The following is a 22213-nucleotide window of genomic DNA, read 5'->3' as shown; positions in this document are numbered from 1 at the left end:
TGGGTCATTTCTTGCTTTCTGTAATATTTCTGTTTTAACTGTTTTCTTAGTGAATCTCACGTATACTTCTCTGGGTAGCTTGTGTCTCATTGCATATCTAATATACATTCGAAATACTTCATCGATTCTATCCATTATTTTTTCTTTAGGTATCTCCATAGCTTCTGCCAGCATTTCTGTCATTATCTCTACAAGATTTTCTCCTTTTTCTTCCTCCAGATTTTGAAATATTAAGTAGAAATCAGCCTTATCCATCTCTAGGGCAATCATTCCCCTTCCCTTGTCTTGCTCCACTACAGTCAATCTATTGTTTATTTATTTTATTTATTTTATTTATTTATTTATTTATTTATTTGATTTGCCAATTGTTTACAAGATAATAAGTATAAATGTATACATAGTTGTGAATACATGAAATGGGTACATATAAGAAAAATAAAAGAAGAATAAGAGAAACAATAGGACAGGGACGGTAGGCACGTTGGTGCGCTTATGCACGCCCCCTACAGGCCTCTTAGGAAAGGGGTGAGGTCAATAGTAGACAGTGGAAACTTCCGGTTTGTCGGCTTCGTGAGCGGCAGGGATTTGCGGCTGCGCGATCCCTGCCGCGCTAGCCGCTTTTGGGGCTCCGACCCAGACGGGTATGGAGCCAGGCTGCCCTGCAGGGGCAGCTGAAGGCAGGGGTGATCCGGAGAGGGGTTTGGGGTGTTGCAGACCCCTCCCGGCCAGTAGAACCCCCTTTTCCCAGGACGGTGCAGCGGCGGTCCGTAATGGCCGCCACAAAGAAGCTGGCAGCCGGGTAAGAATGCGCAGGAGGAAGTGGAGAAAGTGCTTGAAAGGAGAAAGTTTTTCTTGGCTCCTAGGACTCTAAGACATATTTAATAAAATTCCTGAAAAGTATGACTTTCTGAATAATACCTGCCAGAAGAGGAAAAAAGCGGCAGTTTGATGGTGCTGAAAGGATAGCTTACCCTCTTTTCCTACGGAATAAATAACTGGATATTAAGAAACCTATTTTTTTAGGTGAAAATTGGTTTTAAGCGATGAGTGGGAAGAGAGAGGATTAAAAAGAAAATATTTGTATGCTAAGACTTTGTTGGAGGAGATGCCTTAAGGATTTGAAGACTAGAATATATTGCAATAAGATTTTAAACAGATTTGGACTTTCTTTCTCTTTGATTGATATTACCCCAGAAGGAGAAAGTGAGAACTCTGCCTTGGTTTGGACTGACTGATAACTTTGGGACTGCTTTATTTTTTTATTTTCTTTGGAATATTCTGGTTGTTGTAAGAAGAAAGAAGGGGAAAAGAAAAGAAAAGATTTATAATGGCTTTTTCTGTTGAGGAACTAAGAAAAGAATATGAACAAGCAAAAAAAATGGTAAAGATGGTGTGGAAGAAGCTTTCCTTTTTTTTAGAAATGGCGCTTACTAACTATCAACAAACATTACAACAGATGAAGACAGCAGAGGAACAAGAAAGAAAGGAAGGAGCCATTTTTAATGAATCTCAGAATTTGATCAAGAAAGAAGGAAGAGAGAAAAGAAGAGAACTAAAGGACTTAAGATCTAAAAAACATTTAAGAAAGGGAAAAATAAGGTGCAAAATCAATATGATGAAGGGAAAAGGAACACGACAGAGAAGGGAAGCCAGTAAGGCAGAGGCTAGAAGAAGGGGGTAGAAAGGTTTGTTGGGAGAAGAAAGAAAGGAAAAGGTGGAGAAAAGCTACAATGTTTTGAAATTAAATGAAAAAAAGGAATTTTTATGGATAATGGATAAAGTATAATTTTTCAAAAGATTTTGCAAGGTACATAAGATGAGATGGTAGTATTGTAATGGTTTAAGAGTTGATAAGAGATTAAAATGTTAAAATGTTTAATAATGATTGGCTTTAAAATTTAATAATAGGGGAGGTTTAGAATACTGTTTTAATTAAAGAGTTTAATAAGATTATGGTATTGATGTTATTATAAAATTTTTATTATAGTATTTGTTTTTAATATTTGGATTTATTGTCTAATTATGTATTTAATTATTTTGGATGTACTAGTTAGAATGTACCAAGCAAAATCGGATTGGGTATTGGATGTTATCTTAAAGGTTAATTTGATTAATTTAGGGGAGACAGAAAGGCATCATACTCTGATTAATGATTTCAGGAGAAACTTATTTTCTTCTTTTTATAAGGAATGAGACAAAGGGATGATAAAAATGGACAAAAGATACAAATATAATGATTCAAACTAAGATGATTAATTAAGATAGAATTAAGAAGAGTGAAATATGTGGAGAAGTTAATATAGAAGACTTAGAATGGTAAATAAAATAAGTAATGATATGTAAGATGAGCATGAAGATAATTGAAGTCCATGAAGAGAGAGATACCTGGGTCCAAGTTACTTTCCAAAAAGATTTTTTTATGTTTTGTGTGTTGTGTGTATATGTTTTTTTGGGGGAGAATTAGTAAAAGCTTGCAGAAATATAGAATGAGAATAATGGTAACTAAGTCAGAAAGAAATAGATGAAATAATAATAATAATATTGAATAAGAGTAAAGAGAAGTAAAGAGAAATTGAATAAGAGGTTTTTGTATGTTATATGGAAATGGTTTAAAACAGAATCATAATTTATCTGACTTGTTAAATTTACAATGAAAAAAGGTTTAAACATGTAATGAATAATGATAATTTGTGTGTTTTAAAAATTAATAAAACTTGTTTTTTAAAAAAAATAGTAGACAGTCTAAGGTTAAAGTTTTTGGGGTTTGGGGAAGAAACTACAGAGTCGGGTAGAGTATTCCAGACATTGACCACTCTATTGCTGAAGTCGTATTTCCTGCAATCAAGTTTGGTGCGGTTTACTTTGAGTTTGTATCTATTGTGTGCTCTTGTGTTGTTATGGTTGAAGCTGAAGTATTCATTGACAGGTAGGACATTGCAATGTATGATTTTATATACCATGCTTAAGTCAGACCGAAGACGGCGTAATTCAAGGTTTTCAAGTTCTAGAATTTCAAGTCTGGTGGCATAAGGTATTTGTCTATTTCTCCAAGTTTCTTCTCTGTTCTATCTCCCCTTTCTTCCATCTTTTGTATTCTTTCTTCATTCTTCATCATCATCTGTTGTATATTTTCCACTTTCTCTTCAACACGCTTCCCTTGTTCTTGTATTGCTTGTATTGCTTGCATCATTGTTCTTAACTCCTGCATTGGAGTTTTCTTTTTCTCTTTCTTTCTCTTTCTCTTTTTCCTTTTCCTGCTGTAGCATAGTATGTATTGATGGCTGACCAGCTGGGCTTTAGGAGGAGGATTAATTAATTATTAATTAATTATAATCCAAAACAAAGAATATCTGCCAATTAATCCAAATTCTTCTCTATCTTAATCCAATTGTAAAAGAAACAAGCTTTCCATATCAAAAGACAAAAAGTAAAATAAAAATAAAATAGAGGAATTAAAAATATTAAATCCACAAGGAGGCAAAAGTAAAAAACAAGCTAAAAATTAAAAAAAAATAATTCCAAAAATAATCCACTTGTAATAGTCCAGTCATAAAAAATAAAAATAAGGAGAACTGAAATGTTCCAAATAGGAGGCTAACCAAAGAAGAAGAAAAAGGGAGCAAGTGGCTGCAAATAAGTTTGAAATAGTAAAAAGGCCCAGAAAAGATATCAGCAGTGAAATATTTAAAAAAAATATAATAGCAAGCAATTATTTTAAATAGCAGTCACAAAGCAATTCCAAACCACCTATTGTATCCAGAAAGCCAAGTCAAAACATAATCCAAGGTCACAGTAATCTTTCTCCATATCTATTTCCACCTGTTTAGATTGCCAGCATAGCACCTGTTTCAACAATCTTTCAGCACTTTGCTCTTTATCTTCCTTTTGGGTCTAAACAGCCTGCGGTCAGAAAAACAATTCTTAAATCTTTCCAAATTTTCTGTAAACCTCTAGGTGGCACTATTGCTTTACTTTGCTTTCATTCCTTTGTTATATTGAATCCAAAAAGGTTTCAAAAATAAAAAAAAGAAAAGTTTCACTTTTAGAGTTACAGGTTACTAAATAGCAAACTAAAAAGGGAACAATAATCCATTAAAATTAAAACATTGTGTTTTCCAAATTATTAGTCCAGTCCAGTTAAAAAATAAAAATAATAATCTTTCTATTAAAAAATGCAGTAAAATAGCCCTAATTGGATCTGACAGTTATAAACATGCTTTCCCACCACTAACTTTCTCTTCTATCTTCAGTCTTCTTAGATTTTCTTTTTCCCCTTAGGGTGCTCTTTAATCCTTAGCAAAAACAAAAAACAAAAAAAAAAACCTTTTAAAATCTCACCCAGTTCCAACACACTTTCCTTCTGCTTTCCCTTTTGTTCTGGAGCTGTCCCAGCTTTCCAGCAGCCTTCATGGTCACTTTCCTCTGCCGCCGGTTCAGGAAGCTTTCCTGGATCAACCAGGGTCTTTGCAATGTCCCTGGGATTGACAGGATGTGCTTCCTTCTGTCACCGTCTCTCCAGGATTTCTATTTAAAAATGCAGTAAAATAGCCCTAGCTGGATCTGACAGTTATAAACATGCTTTCCCACCACTAACTTTCTCTTCTATCTTCAATCTTCTTAGATTTTCAATCTTCTTAGTTTAGGTCCAAAAGGACCATCCAGTAGTAGGGATATCGACAGTTCTTTTGGAGGCTCCTGAATCCCCGTCTTCCCACCACAATGCCAGCTCCATCCCCCCACAAAGAGCAAGTTAAAGAAACAATGATTGCTTGGTGGAAATTTTTTGGATATGGCATAGATTTAGATAAATGGCAGAAATTATGGACTAGAAATTATAAATTAACAATCTCAACAGCTTATAAAGAGAATTTGTATAAGATGTTTTACAGGTGGCATTTACCTCGGCAAGAATAGCAAAGTTGTTCAAGGATAAATCGGTGAAATGTTGGAAATGTCATCAAATACCTGGATCATATTACCATATGTGGTGGACATGTGCAGAAGCTAAAAGATATTGGACTAAAATACACACATGGTTGGAAAAAAAGATAAAACAGCATATAGACTTAAAACCAGAAATATTTTTATTAGGGATTTTATTTGAAGGTTATAGCAAAGAGATAACATATTTGATTATTAATGTTTTAACTGCAGCTAGAATTGTATTTGCTCAAAATTGGAAAAATGAAAAAATTCTGACGGAAGAGGAGGTGATTAAGAAAATAATGGAATGTGCAGAAATGAGTAGATTGACATTAGCAATTAGAGAACAAGAAGAAAAAGAGTATTATAAGATTTGGGGTTTATTTTATCAATGGCTAGACAGAAGAGTAAGAAATTGAAGTAATAATTTGTATAATTGATTATTTTTAAATAAGTTATATTATGAATATAATTTAGTAAGAATTGAGTTTTGCTTTTAAAGATAGCCTTGAAATTAAACTAAAAATTAAATAATAGAATAATAATGAAATAATATGATATAGAATGTTGATTAGAATACAATATGAATGTAAGGTTAGGAGGAAAGGATTGTAGATATTGTGCACATGATATATATACCAAACTGACACACTGTATAACTGAAAGATGGTTTTATTTGTTATGTTGTATGTTATACTTGGGAGAAAGAATGGATTGGCTTGAGGAATAAAAGATTACTGACCTTGGAGAGACATGATCTCCAACTGGGTTGGCATCCTTTTTTATGGTATGAGAAAAATAAAATACAGTTAGTGGCAATGCGATCTCAGCGAATGCGGGAATGAACTGTCGGTAAAAGTTAGTGAATCCCAAGAAACTATGCAGTTGTTTCCAGGTGAGAGGGGGTTGTCAGTCAAGCACTGCCTTGACCTTAGCTGGGTCCATTTCAATCCCCTTGTTGGATTCTTGGTAGCCTTGGTAGTCTAGGGAAGTTTCATGGAATTCACATTTTGATAACTTGACATAAAGTTTGGCATCAAATTTTTTCAACACTTGTTGCACCAGTTTTACATGCTTTTCCATAGTCTCTATGAAGATAAGAATGTCATCTAAGTAAACTAGGACCCCAGATAGAGATGCTCATGCAGTATCTCATTTATCAGTTGTATAAATACTGTAGGGGCTCCCTGGAGTTCAAAAGGCATCACCTTGAACTGAAAACTACCCAGTGGGCAATTGAATACAGTCTTCCATTCATCACCCTCTGTTATTTGGACCCGGTAGTATGCCTCCTGCTGGTCTAGTTTGGTAAATATTTTGCCCTTATTTTGCCAAATGATTTAGTAGGTCTTTCATTAGAGGGAGGGGGTAGGTGTTTTGTATACAAACTGCATTTATTCCATGAAAATCAATGCAAAGTCTCATTCCACCCCCCATCTTTCATTTCTTTGAATAGCAATGGGGCAGCAACCCCTTAATTCGCTGGCTGAACCCTTTGGCTAAATTGAAGTCGATGTATTTTCTTAGTTCATCCATCTTTCTTGGGGACATCGAGTACATTTTTGGTTTAGGTAGTTTTGCCCCGGGGATGAATTCTATGGCGCAGTCAGTGGGACGATGAGGGGGGAGTATGTTGCATTCCTCCTTACTGAAAACCTCTGCCAAATCTTGATATTCTTTGGGTATGCATTGGTAAGCTGGTGGTGCCTCTTTTGTGGAAGTCACTCTCTTTTTTATTAGCTCCCCTGGCTCCTAAAGGCTTATTGTTCTCAGATTGGAGTGGGGGAGGTTTGGGTCCTATGCCTATCCTTATTTTGGGATAGCCATCTTGCCAGGTGATGGTGGGAATCCACTTGTCCAGCCAATCCAATCCAAGAATTAGTGACTCAGTCATTTTTGGGACAACCACAAATTGCCTCAACTCCCAAAGCCGTCCTATTTCCAATCTTACAGGTTCGGTGACTGAAGTCACTGGCTCCCCCACCAATCAGGGAACCATCTACTTGCTCAAAGCAGATAGGGTGGCTTAGGATGGTGGTTTTTATTCCTAACTTCCAAATCATCTTGGGGCTGATTAAACACTGGGTACACCTAGTGTCTACTATGGCCTCTATTTCCCCCTGGGTTCCAGTGCCCCTGGGTTCCACCGTTATGTGAGTCTTTATGATGAAAGTGTGCATGGCTCCACTTATCATCGGGTCTTCATCACCACTCCCTCCAGAGCCAATCACTTCTGGGACCAGAGTTTCACCCTCCTCAAATGGGAGAGGGGGAACCTCCATGGCCTGCCACATGAACTTCCCCTTTTCAGGAGGCTTGCAGGGAGTTGTTTTGGCTTGGATGCGACTCGTGTCTTTACTTGAGGAATGGGCATGGGTGTGAGGCATTCGGAAGCTCTATGCCCGAGTTGGCCTCATCGGTAGCACTTAATGGTAGGGCCGGTTGCTGGCTTCGGTTCTGCTGGCAGGTTCATGGCTGGATGCCTGCCCAACTGACACTTAGGGGCTTTCTCCCTGGGGTGGGGGTTAATTTCTAAATCCATTGCCACCACCATCTGGTACCAATCTTGGATTCAGTCAGGCACATCTCTGATCGTCCATGACTTCCTAAGCTCCAGATCCAAAGCTTCCTTGAAGTAGTGGACAAAGAGCCTTTTGGGGCAGCCTCACAGCCTTCCAGCTACTCTTCTAAACTCCCACACCAACTCTTTAGGTGGGTGACGATGCTGTTTCAATCCTTTGATTTCTGCTTCAGCCTCCTCCTAGTTCACCAGGTCTTCAAAATGTGCTCTCAAGGACTGCACAAATTCTTCCACATCTTCTAACTCAGGGGCTCCTTCATCATGGAGTTGGGTGATCCAATTGGCCATTTCCCCTTCTCTCATGTTATCACCAATCATGTCCTGGTCTGATTGATATTGTGCACCATAACGATCAATGTGAGCCCAAATCCAGTTGAGGAAGTAGGACAGTTTGCCTGGGGTGCCATCAAAGGTGACCAGGAATGGGGTAATAGCTGGAGGAGGTACAGCTGCGGCTGGAGGAATTGGCAGTGGAGTTGGAGCCGGCATCCACTGGTACTGGATCCACCCATATCAGGGATAAAAAACCCATCCAGGTGGAACTTGGTCTGCAATCGGCATTCCTGGTGGTGCTGGTGGTGCTTGTTGGATTGGCCTGAGTGCACCTGCCTGTCTGCCTCTGTTCCCAGGGCTTGATCAGTCCGGTGGCCCTGGGAGTCATCCTGCTGCAATGGATGACTGGCTGGACTCACACTCACAGTTCAAATTTTTCGGGTAACCCAACTAGCAACTGACTCTGTGATGCCGGTTGAAGTCTCCACTCTTGAAACTCGCCAGCCTCTATGGATTGCAATGGTCTCCACTTGTAGGCAGCTCCAGCTCCCTGTTGCCACTGTGCTTCCAGAGGTGGGGGAACACCAATCACTGGTTCTGTCAGCAGGGTCTGCCAAAGGTGAGTTAGAGGCATTCCAATGGCTGGCCAGCCCCAGGAGGAGGGGAGAGCTGTAACCAGGCAACCAGCTGGTATCCAGATTGGACAATATGATTTATTGTTTTGAGAAGACTGGAAACTTTTTCTTTTAACGTTGTGAAAAGCCCAGGAAGATTCAGAACTGGTTTTTTACCAGTTTGTACCAGAATGTTATTTCCAATAAAAATTGTTCTTTGAGGAATTGAATTGCCTCAGAGTTCTGATTTGCAACGGCTGTAATTCCTGGAATGCTAACAATAGCTATTTCCAAAGACATTATATTAGGAACGCACTATTAGTATCGGAGAAAATTAAAGAACAACACTATTTGGGTCTCCACAGTGGAGGCATTAATTTACCTAAATGTTACTGATATGGAGAATATTACCAGATATCAAGATATTTTGAATGAAAAGGGAGAACTCAAAACCAAGCAGGAACTGAGTGATCAAGGGATTGAGATAACATGGTGATCATATCTGCAATACAATCTAAATATGAGAAGGATGTCAAAATGTATGGTTTCCATAAAGAATTAGCAGAAATAGATCAGTTGTTAACAGGGACAGATGGAAAATTAATTGGAGGGCTGGGTCAGCTTTATAGTTGCTCCCTATGGGCCAGCTGGGGGTGGGGAGCTTCCTGCAGCACCCTGCGGGCCAAAATGGGCTGCGGGGGGGGCAGCCTCCATAAGCCCCATTTTCAGCCTGGATGGCCTCCTGAAGCACCCTGCCTGCCAAAATGGGCCACGGGGGGGGCCTGTGCCCCATTTTGGCTGGCAGAGTGCTGCAGGAGGCTATCCAGGCCGAAAATGGGGTGTGCAAAAACGGGGTGCCCGTGGCCCGTTTTCGCTAGCAGAGGTGCCATGGGCTGGTCTTTTGCTATTTCCAGGCCAGCTCCATGGTCCGGATCTAAGCACCCTGCAGGCCGGATCCAGCCCACAGTCCTTGAGTTTGACACCCCTGGCCTAGACAGTCACTTGTCTGAAATGGTATAGGTGCTCCTGCTTGATCAGGGGGATGGACTGGAAGACCTCAAAGGTCCCTTCCAATTCTATTCTATTCTATTCTATTCTATTCTATTCTATTCTAGCCCTAAGCAAACAGAAGCTACACAATGTTTACATTGCCCAGCATTAAATACATATTTCTACAACTTTTCTGCTAGTTATGTGCAGTTGTTTACATATTCCAAATAAGAAAATAATTAATATGGCAGGTACAGAAATTTGGTTACCCTTTCATTCTGTACTCTGTAACACTGCCTTTGCCAGAATTAACAGCTTCCAAACTTCCATATTACTAAGAATTATTTTGTTCTTGATTTTGGAATCTTTTCCCACAAACAAGAAGAAATTGAAGCTGAAAAAAGGGAGCATATTTCAGCAAGACAATTAGTCCAAATATATATCCAGATTGGCCATGAAATACAGTACTTCAGATGTTGGAGTTAACTATTTTGGAATGGCATTTGCATTCCCAGATCTGGGGATTACTAAAACTCTAAGTTTAGTGCCTACAAAAAGCAGTAAAACTATTTTGAGCAAGAAGAATTCTGCAAGAAACTTTTGCTCACCTAAGTTTTGAAAGTAATAATAATAATGATAATGTGTGTAACTATGGAGCAACTAGAGGCCATGCCAGCTGTCAGTTTTGGAAGCCAAATTAGTACCAGAAGCTCCTACACTGCCACATTCCTGTGCCTGGGAAAGTGGGAGGGGGGATTTTTAGAATGTTGGTAGTTAGACATAATAGCATTCTTCTTTTAGGTCAAAGTCATGTTATTCCTGCACCTGGAGGAGGAGTGGTTGAAGGGATGTCTCTAGCTGGGGTGGATGGTGATTGGACCATGCGATGGACTGATGGGTGCAGGGGTTGGTTTTGCACTTTTGAATTACTAAGGGAAAACCTGTAATTCTCAGATTTGGGTTTTCCCAGATATACCAGTATAACTACTCTAATAAAAGGAAACTTTGAGAAAATGCCTGTCTCAGAGTTTTAAATTGGAGTTGGGTTTTTCTGGAACCCTGACACTAACAGTTCACTGAAACATTCAATTTGACCAATTGTGTATTACCACAGCACACTTATTTGGGATTAAACTCACTAATGCAGCCTAAACTAACATATAGAATTGTGCTACAAGTAGAATAAGCCACTGTTCATGGCACAATTACTTGGCAGGGGATCTGAACTTTTATTGCAACAAAAAAAAAAGAACATGAAATCTCCAGTGTCCTAAAATGGATGCAATGCCAAACATTTTCCTCTTTTGGTATTAGTATTTCAACTAAGGACTGGCTGTTGATATTATTTATGGAAATCAAGATTAATAAATAGTACAGCAAAGAAAGGAGAGAAACATTTGCATTCCACAGGAGTGGAGAAATCTAGAAAATTTTTAAAATTTGGTGTAGCTATTTTTGTGCTTGGATTCCCAATAACTTCTCTTTTCTGCAATCCAGAAGGTCCTAGGTTCATCTTGCTACCCACACCTTCTTGTCCATTGAAGCAGAAAATGGGTCGATTTTCTCCTTCACCTTCAATTTTTTTCTTTTGATATTTCCTATAAAAGAATGTTTACTTAATAACCACAATTTCAGCTGGCTGTAAAGCCCTGTATCCAAGTAAAGAATTGGGATAAAGTATCCTCTCCTAATTACTGCAGAAGTCAATATTCTTTGTAATTAATTTGAAAATGAGAAATTCCCTGCTTGGGTAAGGACTGTAATCCTTGCGTCTCTTTGTAGGCTCCACCAATATTATATCCATACTTTGTTATCCTGTAGAGCAGTGGTCCCCAACCTTTTTGTACCAGGGACCGGTTTCAAGCAGAAACATTTTTCAAGGACCGGGGAGGGGGGAGAGAATCCGAGTTTGGTAGTTTGCTTGCAGACGTTTCATTACCTGACTAGGTAACATCTGATGTTGTTACCTAGTCGGGTAATAAAACGTCTGCCAGCAAACCACCAAGTTCAGGGAGCGCCTCAGCCCTGCCTCCTCAGCCCCATCCCTCAGGTGTCTCCCTCCCTCCCTCCTCAGGTGTCTGCCTCGTTCCTCTCTCAGTCACTCTATCGCTCCTCCAGCAGCCCAAGAAGCCAGGGGGTGGCTTTTCCTGTTGCCACAGCTTCCCGAGCGCTCCGTTTCACCCCTGCCCGCCCGCCCGCTCGCAGTTCAATCCACAGTGCTCCGTTCTACCTGCCTGCCTGCCTGCCTTCTTCGTTTCGGAGCAGCTTCGGCTGATAAAAAGAGGCGAATAGTTATTATTCTCAGCGAAGCTGCTCCTAAACAACCAGACAGGCAGGCAGGCAGAACGGAGCACTGTGGGATTGAACAGCCGAGCGGGCGGGTGGGCGGGTGGGGTGAACGGGCGCTCGGGAAGCTGCGGCGACAGGAAAAGCCACCACCCCCGGCTTCTTTGAAGCAGTTTCTTCCTGGGCTGGTGGAGGAGCGAGAAAGACTGAGAGAGCTGAGCCAGAGAGCAGGACAGGCTTCGGTTGCTTCCTCCCTCCCCTTCTTTCATTTGTGTCCTTGATCCCCGATCCCAGCAGCATTCACCGAAGGCGAAGAAAGCCGCCATTTTTTTTTTTTTTTTCTTTGCGGCCGGTAAAGAGTGCTCCACGGCCCGGTGCCGGTCCGCGGCCCGGTGGTTGGGGACCCCTGCTGTAGAGCATGGCTGTTACACCATCTTGTTAATGAGACTCCTGACAATCCTGTCCAGGATAATCCAATATTGTGATATTCCATTTCAGGATATACTGGGAACTTATACACAGATGTCCTATAGCAAAAATCTGGATGAATACTAGGGGGCAGCCAAGAACAACAGTTTTCAATACTTCTTGCATTTGTCTAGATGCTTGCAATCCATGAAGGAAAATGCAGTCAGGCTGGGATTGATTGTACAACTAGACTAGATCCCAACTAGACTAGAATCCAATTCATTGGATTCCCATCCACTGGAAAATTGGATGCAAGGCCTGGAGACCAAACAAAGGGCTGTTTCTGAAGCCACCATTCAAAGCTACAGTTACATCTGTGCACTGTTGGAGCCTCAACATTTTTAATTATGGTGTTGAAATGCTAAATTTTAAATGTGAAATGTATACATTATAAGTACCATTGCACTCTCACTGGGCATTTTTCTTCCTCTACTGTCTGATTTGTTTTTCTAGTCTTAAATAAAGTAATCACAGAAAATTGGGCGTGGGGTTACCAATCAGACCCTATTTACCAGCTCTTCTTTCCTTTCCCATCACTCCTAATTCCAATCTCAGTGCACACACATACACATATCAACTCTCTCCCAGTTGTGTTAGCCCCTTTCCTAAATCGGCACTGAGGCAGCATGACAAAGGAGTTTATGAACTTTTCAGAAGTCATTTAACTAATTTTTAAAACAATACAGCAGTATTCAACTCATGAAAATGTCTACAGACACCACCAACCCCTTCCTCCATCAAGTTAGACCGAGAAGAATCAAGAAAGAATATCCATGCTTTGCACCCTCTTAAGTGAAAATACTGGAAATACTGGATTCAATTAATAACACAACACCAATTTATTTCCAGAAAAGAGAAACAATTAATAGCTTCTAAATCTATAAAGATTGCACCAGTCAGGATTGCATATCTACTTTTTAATGAAGTAAGCTAAGTTGCCTTAAATTTCATTTAGTCTTTGTCTAAAATTTCATTATTTTGTATCCTAGCTAGAAAACAAGTTGAAATTTGAAAGGGAAATCAATAGAACTATTTAACCCTTCTCTTCTCACTTCATCATTTGCATAATTAGCAAAATATTTGCAAGCATTGCAGATTTGATGAACTGGAACATAGTCATACATTTGAAAGAAACAGACAATTACAAATGTTCTGTTCATACAACCAAATAATTAACCAGCCTCTGCATTGTTAAATTTTGGACATTTAGCATACAGATCTCCACGGGATCCACTGGGTTGCTAAAGCAGCTCTTCTTTTGTACAAACCTCCATTTCATTTTGCATTTCCCATGGACTGATTTTCAAAGAGCTTCACAAGAAAGTCACCAGCCTCTTACCTTGCTTTGGAGCCATTGAACTCAAATTTTCCAGCAAAACCATATGTTTCCTTTGGAGTTGCAACATACTTTAAAAAGGCTTAGCAAATAAAGATGTGCCAAACTTATGCAAATCCTTCCAAAAATAAGAAGTATCTTATGAATAATGGCCTTCTCCAGGCTCAGTTTCCAAGTTGTGCAACGGTCTTTTTTAGCTAAATGAACTCCCACTCTTTGTCTTGAACTGCAGCCAAAGACTCTAATTTAAAGCAACTGTCAACTTTGCTATAAAGCTTTCAGAAAAAGTCCACACACACACACACCAAAAGGGGCACAAAATCCTCTTGGCTTCCAAACTAAGGAAATGGTTAAATACACTTTAAAATTGTAGCATATTGGGAAGTAAATCTCCCTGAAGTCCATGGGACCATTTTTTTCTGAGCACATTAATCTTAGATTATATTGCAAATCTAAGAGGATAATGTCTTCTAGGCAATAACGTAGAACAATAATTGTGCATATTAATTGTTTAAATCAGGGATTCCCCAACCTCCAGGCTGCAACCCAGTACTGGGCCATGGCACATTCAGAACCAGGTTGTGGAAGTAATGCACAAGCGCAGGTGCACACGTGCAGTTCTATTTGCATGAGTAGTGGATGAGTGCCGCACACAGCTTCATTTGTATGATAGGCATGCGTACATGCCTGTTGCTTGCACAAATAGAGCTGTGCACACCACACACAAAACCATCCCCTCCCCCCTCCCCTGCTGATCCCAAAAGCCAAAAAGCTGGTTTAAATTATCTTATGTTAAAAAAAAAATACATAAAAGAAGAGAATCTCTTCCACTTCTGGTGGAAGTGAACTGGGGGGACCAGAACAGAACCTGTGAGTGCAGCTCAGCTAAGGGCACTACCATGTTTCCCTGAAAATAAGACCCACCCAAAAACAAGCCCTAGCCTGATTTGTGGGGTGGGCCTAATATAAGCCCTACCCCAAAAATAAACCTGGGGGATGGACATGGCCAACATGAGAGGCAGCAATTGCACAGGATTCAACAGTTTCTGGCTGCAGCCACTGCCCACTGGCCCCTTGGCCCTGTGCAAATACTGTTAATTCCAAGTGTGCAGGTAGGAGGGGAGGAGACAGGCAATCTGGATGTGCTGTGCAGCTGCCTGACTCATGGGAGACTCGCGGGAGGTTTGTACAACAACACCGGCAGCAGGCAGAGGCATGGGGGATGGGGGAGGGGGAGGCAGGTGATTCTGAATGATCGGCACAGCTGCAGGCAAGCCAAGAGATGGTGCAACAGAGTGGGTGATACATTGGGGTCGCCTCTGGTTCCATCTGGCCCTGCTCCACACTTTTCGCCCAGAGGGAAATGAAGCTTCGTGTGCTTGCAAAGGGAATGCTTTGAAATGAACCTAATTACTCTGTTTCAAACTCTCCTCTTTGCAAGCACACAAAGCTTTAAATTTCTGTCATTTCTTCATCCGGGCAAAAAGTATTTGGTCCTCTATTAGGTGTTTGGGAATGGAACAAATCACTGCTCTGACAGGCACCTGCACAGTGTTGGGATCACCTGCCTCGTCCATCCCCCATGCTTCTGCCTGCTGCTGGTGTCACCACAAAAGTCTCCCATGAGTCTCCCCTGAGTTAGGCAGCTGCACAGCACATCCAGATCTCCTGTCCTCTCCCCCCGCCTATGCCCCCACACTCAGAATTAACAGTTTTGCACTGCATCAAGGAGAACAAGGCAAGCCGGGAGCTTGGCCCATTGCAGCTGCGGCCAAGCAGACAGCGGGATGGAGAGAGCAGGGCCAGCAGTAGCTGTGATCCCACTCCCATTGGCCCCCATGCTTGCTGCCTCCTGCACTTAAAAAAACCAAGACCTTCCCAAAAATAAGCTCAAGTGCTTATTTTCAAGCCCAAAAGAAAATAAGATGGAGTCTTATTTTTGGGGAAACATGGTAATTCATGACTGTCCAAGGTTTGTGGCTTTAAATTTTAATAGTGAAGTAGTAATCACTTCCATTGGATCATTTCAATTGAGAACAGAGTAACCAATTGGATGGGAGAGTTAATTTCACTCCTTCTGGATCATAGCATTGCTGGTTGAATCAGTTGGACAGGACTTCTCAAATCCATCTACAGATGTTTTACAAAACTTCCCTGCACTTCCATATTGTATGTGACCAAACTGAGATATGCAGCTTTTAATACAAAGAGGGTCCTCTTCGTCCCAAGGAGATTCATTTTCAAGAGGTCCAGTTATGAAATAGCATAAGAAATTCAGATGGTCAGCAGCCAGGAAGTCAAAACCTGATAGAACAACAGAATAACAGAGTTGGAAGGGACTTAGAAGACTTAGAATAACTTTATTGTCACTTTCAATGTACACTAATCAGCATACGTTAAAATGAAATGTCCTTGCATACAGCTCACAAAAAGTCACCACCTCCAATATACACTACATAAACATGATGAAATAAATAAATAGATAATATTATGAAGTTGTTACAGAATCTGATAATCCTGCTAGAAATACTTCAAAACCTCCTTCCAGAGGAGAGCAACAGAAGCAGACCATGTGTGGGGTCTCTAACAATGCTTTGAGCTCTAAGCACATAACACTTATAAGCAGTATCCTGTGGCAGCTGAATTTCAAAGCTGACAGGCTTTGTGGATGCCTTACATCCTGAATAACAGAAAGCGAGATTCCTATAATCTTCTCGACTGTCCTTATTACTTTTTGTATGGATTTTCTATCTGAGGCACTGCTGCCACCAAACCAAACAGTGATGCATTTTGTCAAAATGCTCTCAGTCGTGCCTCTGTAAAAAGTGGCCAGGTGTTCTGACCCACACCCTTTTCCAACAAATCAAACACAATCCAAAAGGAACAGACACCTTGTAATGCTTTTGCAAAATAATTAGCTGTGATAAGCACAAGCCTTGCCACACTGTGCAAGACTTGCCAAAAGATAACAGACAAGAAGTAATTTGCAATACAAGAATCTTCATATACAAACTCAGGATACTGGAACGTCCACGAGGCTGGAGTTTCAAAACGACTTTGCCTTCTGCAAAGTACATTTGTTTCACAGCTGGCTTTTATCTTCTTGAAGGAGGGGCCATTACCTTGCAGTCTTACTCCTGAGTCACCCGTGCTGTTGTAGCTGCTGTTTCCTATGAGCAATCCTGTATGCGCGCGCACTTGGAACAGGCTCCTCGGGAACCTCCTCATCACTGCTGCCAGCCCCCATAATCTCTGAAGGCAGCAGTCCACTCCCTAGGTCCTGGCCCCTCATCTGAGTCCTCACTCTCCTCAGCCGTCCGCACCTGCTGCCGGCTAACCACAACACTAGGACAGAAGGAGAAAGATATGTTCTCCTCATCCAACGCAGGAAACGTAGATGCTAGTTTGTACTGTTACTAAGAATGACATGTGGAGAGACCAGATCGTTAGTTATCTGTACCCCCAGATATTTAATACTGTTGACCACCTCTACAGCTGCATCCTTGATACTGAGAGGAATATGACTATGCTAGCTCTTTGTAAAATCTACAATGATCTCCTTTGTTTTATTAACATTTAGAACCAGGTTACTTTTATTGCACCAATCCACCAGAGCCCTCACTTCTTCCCTATAAGCATTTTCACTATCATCCCAGATAAGACCCAGCACTGCCATGTCATTCACATACTTCACAATATGATTCACAGCAGATTTGGCACAACAGTCATGGGTCATCAATGTAAACAGTAGTGGACTCAAGAAACAGCCCTGTGGGGAACTTGTACTCATGAGTATTCTACTGCTCCGGGTGTCCCAAGCTAAGATGAAGCATATAGGAAAGTGCAACATCTATAGAGTGGTTCTTCTGATAGGCAAACTGTAATGAGTCAAATGTAGGGGAAAGGCATGAAACCACGTAGTCCTTTACGAATCTCTCAAAACACTTCATCATAATGCAAGTGAGTGCAACTGGTTAGTAATCATTAAGGTATGTTATTATAGTTTGGGGGGGCACTGGTACAATTATTGCAGTCTTAAAACATGATGAAACCATGGGCTGATGCAATGAGAGATTGAAGAAAATATCTGTGAGAACAGTGGCCAGCTGTTCAGCACAGTCCTTAAGTATTCAGGGATATTATCAGGACCCACAGCTTTTTGAGTATTGGCTTTCTGCAGGACCTTATGAACAGTTGTATCAAACCCGAGCACCTGCTTATCAGGAAGGAGAACAGCCTTCCTTGTTGGAATATTGTTTGTGACCTTGAACCATCCACAAACATACTATGTTTCCCCAAAAATATGACCTACTCAGAAAATAAGTCCTAGCTTGATTTTTACATGTGTGCCCAATATAAGCCCTATCCCCCCAAAATAAGCCCTAATTAAGACCGCCACCCACTCCAGGGCGCACAGATAAAAATTAAGCTAGGCTGGGGGTGGGGGAGGTGGGGCTGCCCTACTACTTACCTTTGGATAGTTGCAGCTAGGCCTCGCACACCTTGGCCCATTTCTTCTGCAGCCAGCAAAGCTTTCCTGAAGGCCTTTCTAGTCGATAACAGAGCTCTGAATCGATCCGGAACTCTGTTATTGGCTGCAGACAAAGAAGTTGGACAAAGAAGTTCCTGAAGGCCTCTGATAGTGAAAAAGAGGCCAGGGGCAACACACACAAGTGAGGTGCATCAGTGGATGATATTCTGCCCCCAAAATAAGACCTGGTGCCTTTTTTGGTGGCAAAAAAAATAAGACGGGGTCTTATTTTTGGGGAAAACATGGGTATCTAGCTTGGTTAGAGAATCCGTGTTACCCTTACATGTCAGGGAAGCTGCCTTATAGTCAATAATAACTCAAATACCTTGCCACATATCTCAGGTCCATAGGATCTTGAAAGAAATGCTGTACTTTCTGACAGCCCACTTTGCTGTTTTTATAGCATGTCTCAAATCAGCGTTTGCTTTTCTAAGTGCTGCCACATCACTTGATTTGAAAGCAGTGTTTCTCACCTTTAATATTGCACAGACCTCCTGAGACATCTAAGGTTTGCTCGCATAGCAATAGTCTTAAGAACACTGACATCCTCCGTACACTTTTGAATATAAGCAGATCCAGTAGAAGCATACTGTTTCACATCAGTATGTTGTCCATTTGTTGCAGCCTGTTTAAGTATGTTCCAATTTGTGAACTCAAAGCAATCCTGTAGAGAAGTGGTTCCCAAAGTGGGCAGTACTGCCTCCTGGGGGGCGGTGGGATGCCTTAAGGGGGCACTAAGAGGTAAGGGGGCCAGCAGGGGGGCACTAAGAGGCAGCCTGCATGGCCAGCACCTCGAACACCCCCCCACTGCCTCTTAGTGCCCCCAATTGGGCTGGCAGAGGGGTGCTAAGAGGCAGCGGGGGGCGTTCGAGGCACCGGCCCTGCAGGCTCACCCCATTGGCTGTTGCAATGCTCCGTAGATAGCAACTCAAAAGGCGGCAGCAGTGGCACGTTGGGAAAGTAGAGCAACATGCCACTGCAGTCACATTCGATGCACCAGCTCTGCAGGCTCATCCCATTGAGCCCCTTGCACCACTCCGGTGCAACAGTCAATGGGGTGAGCCTGCGGTGCCGGCGCCTCGAATGCCCCCCTGCCGCCTCTTAGCACCCCTCTGCCAGCCCACTTGGGGTGCTAAGAGGTGGCAGGGGGGTGTTCAAGGCGCTGGCCCTGCAGGCTCACCCCATGGACTGTTGCACCACTCTGGAGCCAGTGCCTCAAATGCAGTGGTGGCGGCTTTGCTTTACTTTCCCAATGTGCAGCACCTCAATGTTAGAGTATGTGAAATCTAGGGTATTCCCACCTCTAGTAGGAAAGTCCACATTTTGATGAAAATTGGGGAGGGCTGCTTTCAAGTCAGTCTGATTGAAATCCCCTACCACAATGAAAACTCCCTTCAGATGAATAATTTGCAAGTCATTGATAGTGCTGTAAAGAACACTCAAGATTTCATTCTTGTGGCACTAGGGGAAATATACAGAGCTATGATTAGAATAACAGTAAATTCTCTTGGCAAATAAAAGGGTCTACATTTAACAGTCAAACACTTGACCTCAGGAGAATACTGGCTGGAGACTATCTTAGCATTAGTACACCATCTCTTGTTAATATAAATACATACATCCCCACCACAGGATTTTCCACTCAAAGTACAGCTCCTGTCCAGTTGAAATGTTGAAAAGCCCATCATACTGATGGCATTGTCTAGAATAGATGACTTTAACCATATCTCTGTCAGGACTATAGCACAGCAGTCTCCTTGGAGGTCTTCTAGTCCAACCTCCTGCTCAAGCAGAAATCCCTATACCATTTCAGAAAAATCGTTGTCCAATCTCTTCTTTAAAATCTCCAGGGTTGGAGTACCCACAACTTCTGGAGGCAACTTGTTCCACTGATTAATTATTCTAACTGTTAGGAAATTCTCCTTAGTTATAGATTATTTCTCTCCTTGATTAGTTTCCATCCATTGCTTGTGTTATGATATGTACAGAATAACCCTTGAGTAACAAGGATATGCACATGGAAAAGTTTATGAGAATAGTTATGAATAATTATCCAGCCACACACAGATACACTAAATCGAGTTAAAGTTTACTTTAAGAAATAGCACAGTCCAATAAACGGTCCAAGTCATATACGTTTTACAGTCCAAAGAATAACCAATTACAAAGTCTTCTTACCAGTTGCCTTTGTCATTTACAGTAAACAAAGATATCAAAGTATAAGCACAGCTTAGATAGCAACAGAATGTCAGAGAGACAGAATGTCAGAGAGACAGAATGTCAGAGAGAGCAAGCCATGATCTCTAGCTCCCTCTTACAGCAATTCGCAATGCAACCAACTAATCGGAACATAGTACAAATCAATACAGTGACTTTGTCTTAAAGCTACAAACATACATTGTTGGTTTATATATTGCCAACCCAACTAATTGGTGGACAGATTCCTAACAGCATGTCCTGCTTTCAAGTACTATGGAAAATAGATTGACTCTTCCTTGTAGCAACCCATCACATATTGGAACACTGCTATCATGTCACCACTAGTACTTCTTTTCATTACATTAGACATAACCAATTCCAGAAACCATTCTTTATACGTTTTAGCTTTCAATCCCCTAATCATCTTTGTTGCTCTTCTCTGCACTAGAGTCTCAGCATCATTTTTATACTGTGGTGACCAGGGGTGGGATTCAAATTTTTTAACAACTGGTTCTGTGGCTTAGTTGGTGGGCATAGCTTCGTGGTCATGTGACTGGATGGACATGGCTTGGTGGTTATGTGACTAGGTGGCTGTAGCCAACTCAACATCACTCACATCAAGGGGCACTTCTCCTCATCTGGCTCTCGTGACAGTGGGGATGCTGCAATGTTAGGATTATAAGTGTGAAAAACGGTCATAAGTCACTTTTTTCAGTGCCATTGTAACTTTGAATAGTCACTAAATGAACTGTTGTAAGTCAAGGATTACCTATACAAAAATACAAAAAGCTTCTTTGCTTGCAAAAAGTTGCCCTAAATACCAATCATTAGATTAAAAATACCTGCAAGCCGGAGTTACAAATCAGGCAGGGTGCCAGAGCACCTTGAGGATTTAAAATAGTTAAAATGCAATGATAACTATCATCAGCCAACTCTTGCTCATAAAGTGAAACCCTTTAGCACAGGGGTGGGCAAACTACGCCCGCGGGCCACATCCGGCCCGTTGGTCTTTTTAATCCGGCCCACCGAAGATTGGTACAGAATTAAGGTTTGATGTGAATGATTGAATGATTGCATTCATTTGATTTTGACTTGTAATGACAGGCATTTCGACACCAGGTGGTGCATTAGGCGCAGTGACTTGATTTTGCGGAGATTTTGCAGTTTTTTATATGTATCGTATCTTGTGCTGACTCGGCCCGTCTGTCAAATTTTAAAAGTCAATGAGGCCCCCGAGCCAAAAAGTTTGCCCACCCCTGCTTTAGCAGATAGATCATTTAAGCTCTCCAGAAAGAGCACACACAGGAGAAGCAATCCTTAGAACCATTTGCACCACTTAAAGACACCAGCTGGTCTCACTCACCTCACAAGATATACTAAGGAAAGGTCACATGCCCCCCCAGAAAGGCAGTAAAAAAATCAGTACCAAGCTTGCATCCTGCCTCTTGGAAGTACATCCCAAAAGGACAGTGCCAGATACCACTAAAGCAATGAAGGAAGACCCTCCCTCCCCAGATAGAAAAAGAAACCATGAGGCAGGAAAAAATTCAAACACAATACAAATAATTAAGTCACAACAGTAGCTGTTGCTTGTTAAACCAATTATCAGAACAAATAGACACCGGATCTAGCCAGATTTCTCAACCCAGTTTCTTTTCAGGAACAGAGATTAATCTTTTTCCTTCTAAACAATGCTGAATAGGGAAAATCATCCCATCAATAAATGCAGGATTAAATGTCACCAAGTATAGAATTAAACTTCACCAAAAACCAGTTTTAGACCAAAACTCAGAAAGGGTATGTAAACTCATGTTTGAATGTCAATCTTTCAGCTAGCCAAGAAGCCTTGCTGAACGTCACTCATGTTGGTTCCCTGTCATTAAAAGCTTCTTTCCAGCAACTCTGTTTCATTATTCAATTATTTCTTCAAATGCTAACTCCAACAGGGGAGTATTTCCTCCCAACAGGAGTGTAAAAAGCTTAAAACAACCCTTCCCCTTTAAGAAAATCAA

The 22213-nt window shown here is 41.3% G+C and overlaps 2 protein-coding genes across 2 annotated transcripts in view; both read right to left on the bottom strand.

Moving 5' to 3' along the window:
• Positions 1–13747, bottom strand: part of C1QTNF7 (C1q and TNF related 7) — a 64489-nt gene extending 50742 nt beyond the window's left edge. Inside the window, exon 1 of the mRNA XM_026675862.2 lies at positions 13475–13747. Within this exon, the coding sequence (XP_026531647.2) occupies positions 13475–13541 (67 nt within the window). The 5' untranslated portion in view covers positions 13542–13747. The remainder of the gene's footprint in view (positions 1–13474) is intronic.
• Positions 1–22213, bottom strand: part of CC2D2A (coiled-coil and C2 domain containing 2A) — a 1114036-nt gene that overhangs the window by 234207 nt on the left and 857616 nt on the right. The window lies entirely within an intron of this gene.

Source organism: Notechis scutatus, chromosome 4 (assembly GCF_049901735.1).
Source record: "Notechis scutatus isolate UNSWTSFEM ecotype Mainland chromosome 4, rNotScu1.2, whole genome shotgun sequence".
Taxonomy (NCBI): Eukaryota; Metazoa; Chordata; class Lepidosauria; order Squamata; family Elapidae; genus Notechis; species Notechis scutatus.
Note: the sequence above shows the minus strand (reverse complement) of the source record. Positions and strands in the feature narration are given on the sequence as shown.